The sequence below is a fragment of the Brassica rapa genome, unplaced genomic scaffold, assembly GCF_000309985.2.
Source record: "Brassica rapa cultivar Chiifu-401-42 unplaced genomic scaffold, CAAS_Brap_v3.01 Scaffold0706, whole genome shotgun sequence".
Classification (NCBI taxonomy): domain Eukaryota; kingdom Viridiplantae; phylum Streptophyta; class Magnoliopsida; order Brassicales; family Brassicaceae; genus Brassica; species Brassica rapa.
In genome coordinates this window covers 27102-34603 of record NW_022610646.1, presented here as the reverse complement: position 1 = coordinate 34603, position 7502 = coordinate 27102, and the positions used below count along the sequence as shown (strand labels likewise).

The 7502-nt window shown below is 41.5% G+C and overlaps 1 protein-coding gene across 1 annotated transcript; it reads right to left on the bottom strand.

The window, feature by feature from the left end:
* Positions 1 to 599: 599 nt before the first annotated feature.
* On the bottom strand, positions 600 to 4866 carry LOC117130826. The gene is made up of 2 exons (XM_033283452.1): positions 4172 to 4866; positions 600 to 4013 (listed from the first exon to the last, which is right to left on the bottom strand). Exon 2 carries the CDS (start codon positions 3864 to 3866, stop codon positions 939 to 941), a length of 2928 nt encoding a protein of 975 aa, XP_033139343.1. The 5' UTR covers positions 3867 to 4013; positions 4172 to 4866; the 3' UTR covers positions 600 to 938.
* Between the last annotated feature and the right edge of the window lie 2636 nt (positions 4867 to 7502).

Genomic DNA, 7502 nt, shown 5'->3' with positions numbered 1-7502 from the left:
TCTGAATTTTGTTTCTGAATTTTTCAACTAGTTTTTCTCACAAATATTTCTCTCTTCTTTCTCTCTTTCTCTCTGAATTTTTCTCTGGTTTTTCTTGCAGGTTATGAACGTCCAGAGGAGAGAAGATGGTGTTTTATAACATAAGAAGTTGCTTCAGGTGAGGGTTTACTTAAACCAAAGCAAGTTGCTGTCCTTTCCCTCCTTTGAAGAAAGATTATTTTGTTTTTATTAAACAAGCAACCAGCTTGTGACTTTCATGTGACTTTAGTGAAGCAAGCAAGCAGGTAGGTGCAGCTCATGTGACTGATTTACTGAGAAAGCAAGAAGAATAGCTGGTGAAGGTATTAGACTGGTTGGAATTTAGTTAAGAAATTTAACGACAATTTCGGACAGTTTTCGACTAAAATTTCTCATCCTTCGAATCTCGTCTTGCTTTCAACTAAGCTTGCCTAGCTTAAATAAAATTCGACCAATATATTAACACTCTACCAGAACTATCAATGAGAGGCCTTTCGACCACAAGAAAGTCCCGTCGAGGTATTAATTCACCGGGTCGACTTTATTTTTAAATCTGATCGACCAACTCCAAACTGGTCGAGCGGAGTTTTTCTCGACCAAAAATTAACTGGCTCGTGAGGGTTATTACACTAAGGGTTGCGGAATAGCCCAAAGATACTACCAGACTTCGATCGTTGCCGGATATGACGCACCGGTCCAACAAAAGAAGGATTGAAACTTGGAGATAACCTCACCAAGAAACTAAGAAATGTTCTAACAAAGAACAAAGAGAGAAACTCATACAAAGGGGAAAACAATCTGATTTATTTTGTGGCTTATGAGCCATATATATAGGATTTGTAGTCAAAGAAAGCCATAAACAATTATGGAAAATACAAACCTAGGAAAAGACAACATTGACTAGAAAATAATAAAGGGAGTCAAAGTTGGTGAAATTCATGAAGACTGGTGAAAGTGACTTCTCCTCTTCTGTCCAGGTTCATTCTGGTCGTGCTGGTACTTGGTGTAAGGATCAGGACATGATCAGGACGATCCACACGGCCTGTCGGCTGATTAACACGAACGGACTGAACTATCGGACGATCTGCTGAACCAAGTTGTGTACTGTTGTGAAACAAGTCCTTGCACAGCTCAAGTATCCATGCTTTAGTGAAATATGAAAGATAAAATTCCATCATAGGTTCGGACACTGAAGCAAGAACTTTAGGACAGCCTTCGAGACACGCAGGACGCACCAAAAAGGCCATAAGAGAAAATATGTGAACATCTTCGGATTCTTCTCGTCCCAAGTTGAATCTGGCTCGACTATCAGTCTTAGAATGTTGAATTGGCTGGAAAAGACGAGCTTCAGTTCGGTCAGTTCGATCATCTGGTCGTGGATCTGGCCGAAGCTCCAATCCAAACGTTCGCGGGTCGATCCGGTACACGGCCCGATCGGTTTGTATGGTCTGGTCGGAAGAGTGAACCTCAATTGGGACATCTGGAACGTTCTGATCTTCATGCTGGTCTGATTCCTCGAACTGGTCCATAGGCTGGGGCACATCATACTCTCCCTCTTCAAAAGGATTTGTCCTCAAATCCAAAGTACCTATATCAAAAAGAGATGAATCAGATACAAAGGAATTAAAATTCATGGAAAATTCAGGGAATGAAAAATATGGACAGAAACTTCCTTGGAGTTTTGAAGCCATTTTCATCACGGAATTCCAAGAACTTTGGCGTCCATTGGTGCTTGCTCTCCTTGGAAACAGATCATGCTTATCCTGTTTATTCAAAGCAACTAGAGAAACCACATCAAATCTGGTAAATGAATAATCAAAGGGTTTATCTATCCTTAAGACACCAAAAACAGGATCCAAACACTTAGGATAATCATCAAGGACGTGGGCAAGCATTAAGCAAGTAAGCTGGTTGCCAAAAATTGATTTATCAATCTCAAAATCAGGCCAAGGTGAGAAACTGTTATGGAAAGAAAGAGACAATGCCAAATTTGAAAAATCATGAACGAAACCAAAAAAATTCTTTGGCCTAAGCAATTTTAGTTCATGCTCTTTCCTACACCAAATCTCTTTCAAAGCACAGCTCAATGAAATAAATTCATGTAAAGGTTTGAGCAAAACGTTTTTCAACCAAGTAAGAATATGTTTTCTCTTTGAAATTCTCGGTTTCAAAACATTTTCATGAAGAGTGGAGGCAATCAACTCATGATCCTTACAGTGTTTTTGTTTTGGACAAGAAGTTGACTGAGGAAACACATTTGGGTCATGGAAGATCATTAGCTCCAACTGTTTTTCATGTAGTGAACACTTTGCTGCCTCTTTTGTTGGGTTTTCTCTGGTTTGTTGGCTGAATGAAGAAGGCAGTGCTGTCTTTGGTATGGCCGGTTTTGGTGGATGGATCATAACTTCAAGATCCCATAGCCATTCCTTCTGATTTCGGTCCTTCTGAGAAGCTGGGAGATCCACCTGGAACCCTATGATCGGTTTTGGCTCAGGCCGCTTCTTTATGGGGCATGAATATCCTTTAGAAATCTGGTACTCGCAGATAGATAGATTGAATAACCTCTGGTTTGGAAAATTCATAACTTTTTCATCCGTGAAGATTTTCATGCGATTCCAAGCCTCATTGAATCCTTGATGAGTTGGATTTCGAGTACAATTGGATTCAAGACAAAAGACCTTCGGACTGTTGAGATATCCTTCTTGGACTGAACCTCTGTTGCTGGCACCAAGGTAGCCGGTTTGAACAACAAAGCTTCTCCAAATCTGAGGTTGTTGGGCACGGCCAATGCTTTCATTCAGAGGCTGAACCTGTCTTTCCTGGATACTCAAAACAAACACTAAAAGACCAGGATTAAATGTGCAAGAGAGATACTTGTTCAAATCAAAAATTAAGATATCATTTCCAAGAACAAGTAGCACACTTTTCAGCCTGTCAAGATGCAAATCAAAGTAGACATTACAGACAAGAATCTTATCAAGATATGCAACAACATTAATCATTTCCAAAACATGCATATCATTATCAACATCTGAACACACAAGCTTAAGTTCAGATTTGGAATCAAATATCAAAGATTCAAGGTAGTTTTCAAAGAAAGTGTTGTACACCACTATATCATCAAGGCTCAAGATAACACATTGATCACGAAATGATTTCAGAAGATGCCAAGTTTTATCATATTTAGAACACACAAGATAAGGCTGCGAAATAAAATCACAAAAATCAAGATCACAAAAATCATTTTCAGTTTTAAGTGATTTATTTTCCAGCAACTTCTGAATCAGAATTTTGTTCAAGGCACAAGAGGATGGCAACAAATGATCAGTGATCAGTCTATGTCTAGAAGAGTTAAGATCAAAGCTATTTTCTTTGAAAACAAATGAATCAAAAGATTTATTAGAACAGAAAACAGTTTGTTTCAAATCAAGCTCAAGAGACTTTTCAAAATAATCAAAACCATGGCTATCTTCTAAGAACTGATCAAAACACAAGATAAATCCAGAATTAATGCCATTGACATTTTGAAAACGTGGTTGATCAAGAAATTTATCAGGTTCAAAGACCTTAAAAGAATTAATCATGTTATCAAAAACAGATTTTGAAACACAAAATTCTTTCATTTTGTCAAGGCCAAAACGAATCACATCATGAGTACTGATCTTGACAAACATGTCAGGTAGAGAATTAAGAAAAGAAGGTTCCTCACAGTACTCTTGAAGTTCAGAAGACAAAGGGGCAGGAGATGTGCTGGAATCAAAGCATAGTTGGCTCTTCATGAAGGTGGACATGATGCTTGTTTCTTCATCATCAAATACTGGACCAGATTCGTCCTCCTCATCAAACATAGGATCTGGACCATCATCCAAAGATATCCAAGTGTCAAGACACGGGCACTGATGTGGAAAATTCAGTGGCTCTTCCTTAAAAACCTGCTGAAACAAATCAAAGCTACTCGAATGCTCCGGTTGCAAAACAGTTAGTTCTACAATAGCCTGTTCATTATCAACCATAAACTCAGGTTCAATAGAAGAAAGATCACAGCTTTGCTCACAAATTATCAAGCTTTCAATTGGTTCTTCATCAGATTCATCAAAAATGGGTATAGAATCTGAAAAATCTTTAAGTTTTTCAAGACAGTTTACAGATTCACCTTGGGTTTTCAAACTGATGAACAAGGATGGCTCAGCTACTGGGGCACGGGTGGATATGCTCTTCTTTGGGCTCTTTCTGATATCCTTGAGGGCTTTGTCAACTCCCTTCACAAAGTTATCACAAAATCCTTGGACATCAAACTGAAAAGGTTGCATTTTTGGATCAGCCACATCTTTGGAGGTATTGACATGCTCTTTGCTCCACCTGTTTGTTTTTTTCTGCACATCAACAAACTCATCAAAAGTATTCAAAGCATATTTAAAGGAGGTTTGAGAGACAGAAAGTCGTGGGTGCTTCTCCTTGTTACTTTTCTTTTGGAGACCAAACATCATAACCTGAAAATTCTCAACAAAAAAGTTAGATAAAAATTCTCACACTCTCTCAACTGTTTAATCTCACCCACTCATGTGTTTTTCTCAGATTTTATGGTAATCACTCAAGTTTCTTCTCAAAAGGTTCTAAGAGAACAAATCAAGAATTTCAATGGGTAGATCCAAAGCAAATAAAGGGTTTTTCTCAAGATAGATAGATAGAAGATTTTTGATTTTTGAAATCCGTTTTAACCACCTCAAAGGCTGGATTTCTCCTCAGCCAGCAGGCTTTCTCTTCCACCACCAATCCCCAAATGAAACTTTCAATTTCTATTTTTTTTTTTATGTGGATCTTTCTTTCTTTTTTTTTTTTGATTAGATCTTTTTTTTTGATATGGTGGATGGTAATGAGGGGCCCGGATTTAAGAAAGGTAGAAGAAGAAGTTTTTATAAGAAAATGGAAGATGAGAAAGATGAATGAAATAGACAATACCGGAAGAGTCGCTCTGATACCACTTGATAGAACCAAAATAAGGATCACTCTTTCGGTAAGGTTGATATGAACTCAGATCCGAGAGGATCGAGAACTGATGGTATGAACGGTGACACTAAGGGTTGCGGAATAGCCCAAAGATACTACCAGACTTCGATCGTTGCCGGATGTGACGCACCGGTCTAACAAAAGAAGGATTGAAACTTGGAGATAACCTCACCAAGAAACTAAGAAATGTTCTAACAAAGAACAAAGAGAGAAACTCATACAAAGGGGAAAACAATCTGATTTATTTTGTGGCTTATGAGCCATATATATAGGATTTGTAGTCAAAGAAAGCCATAAACAATTATGGAAAATACAAACCTAGGAAAAGACAACATTGACTAGAAAATAATAAAGGGAGTCAAAGTTGGTGAAATTCATGAAGACTGGTGAAAGTGACTTCTCCTCTTCTGTCCAGGTTCATTCTGGTCGTGCTGGTACTTGGTGTAAGGATCAGGACATGATCAGGAAGATCCACACGGCCTGTCGGCTGATTAACACGAACGGACTGAACTATCGGACGATCTGCTGAACCAAGTTGTGTACTGTTGTGAAACAAGTCCTTGCACAGCTCAAGTATCCATGCCTTAGTGAAATATGTAAGATAAAATTCCATCATAGGGTCGGACACTGAAGCAAGAACTTTAGGACAGCCTTCGAGACACGCAGGACGCACCAAAAAGGCCATAAGAGAAAATATGTGAACATCTTCGGATTCTTCTCGTCCCAAGTTGAATCTGGCTCGACTATCAGTCTTAGAATGTTGAATTGGCTGGGAAAGACGAGCTTCAGTTCGGTCAGTTCGATCATCTGGTCGTGGATCTGGCCGAAGCTCCAATCCAAACGTTCGCGGGTCGATCCGGTACACGGCCCGATCGGTTTGTATGGTCTGGTCGGAAGAGTGAACCTCAATTGGGACATCTGGAACGTTCTGATCTTCATGCTGGTCTGATTCCTCGAACTGGTCCATAGGCTGGGGCACATCACCCCCCCCCCCTTTTTTAGAGAGGGGGATAGCTGAACTCGTCTTTTGATGAGCTGCCTACGTAGATCAAGCCATCTCGTAGTTCTGTTTCATGCCGTGAGTGTTTTTACTCGGCGGTAGATGTCGCGATGTCCGCCTTGACCATGTCGATCGTGGCTGGGTTAACGCTATTTTCCAGATGTTCCGGTTGAATTGTAGCGTGGACTTTGAACTCGTGTTCAGTTTCGACGTCCGATGCATTTGCGTCGGCAGATGATTTTAATTCGTCTTTCCTTAGGGCGTTTTTGGCCGAAGATCGATCTATCTTCGTGCCCTTGCCGGTTGCAGCTGCAGAAGTCGTGATTTGCCTTAACTTGTGCTCTGCGAGGAAGCATAGCCGCGACTGTTTTTGGCATCCCCAGATAGCCGCGACTCCGCTTGGGGTTGGGAATTTGAGACCCAGGTGGTAGGTCGACGGAACTGCCTGCATGACGTTGAGCAATGGGGTTCTCATGATCACGTTGTAGATAGCAGGATGATCGACTACCGCGAACTCGATGATTTTCGTGATCTCCTTGGCCATGACTGGCAACTGGATCGATCCAAGAGTCATCGATACTTCGCCTGAAAAACCCGTGAGTGGTTTTGGTGTTGGAATTACTTCTCCGAGTTCGATGCTCATCTGCTTGAGAGTGTCGCGGAAGATTACGTTGACCGTGCTTCCCGGGTCGACGAGTACCCTTCCGACTTCTAAATCTCATATGACGAGATCTATGACGAGCGGGTCGCAGTGAGGTTGATCGATGCCGCCGGCTTCTTCCTTTGTGAAGGTGATTGAGCAATTTTGGCCATCTCAGGGAGGAGACCATGTAGGCCAATTTGCACTTGACTCTGCCTTCTGTTGGTAAGCCATGATGGCCGACACAGTATCGCCGCAGTATTGTGATCCTTCGATGATCATGTTGACTCTGTGATGATTGTTATCGTTCCCCTTGTCGTCCGGCCTCCTACCGCGTTTATCTCCAGGCTGGTTTCGTTGAGGGGATTTTTCAGCGGGCGGATTCCTGTCCATCTTTGGAGGGCGATCAGAATCAAGGATGAGATCCTTGACGCTAGTTACTTCCGAGAGCTCTCCAGCGAGTAGCTTCGCGGCCAGTCTTGCTCCCAAGACTTGGCAGTTGGTCGTGGAGTGTCCTCGGGACTGGTGGAACTCGCAGAAGGTGTTTTCGTCATACCCTTGATTGCGAGTCCACGTGTTGCCCGTGGTTCGGCCTTGATCCGAATTGATCGCGTAATTATGCGCCCCTTGGAGATCTTCCACCTCGTGACGAACGTATTTGTCGTTACGAGAGTTCTTCTTTCTCCCTTTTGGATCCACGTCCTTCGAAGATGGTCTTGCCGACTTATGTTTTTGCGATAAGACTTTAGTTTCTTCCTCGACTATGATGTAGTCCGTTGCTTTGTGGAGGGCATCCTGGATCGTTCGCGGTTTGTCGAGAGTTATCCACTTTCTGAA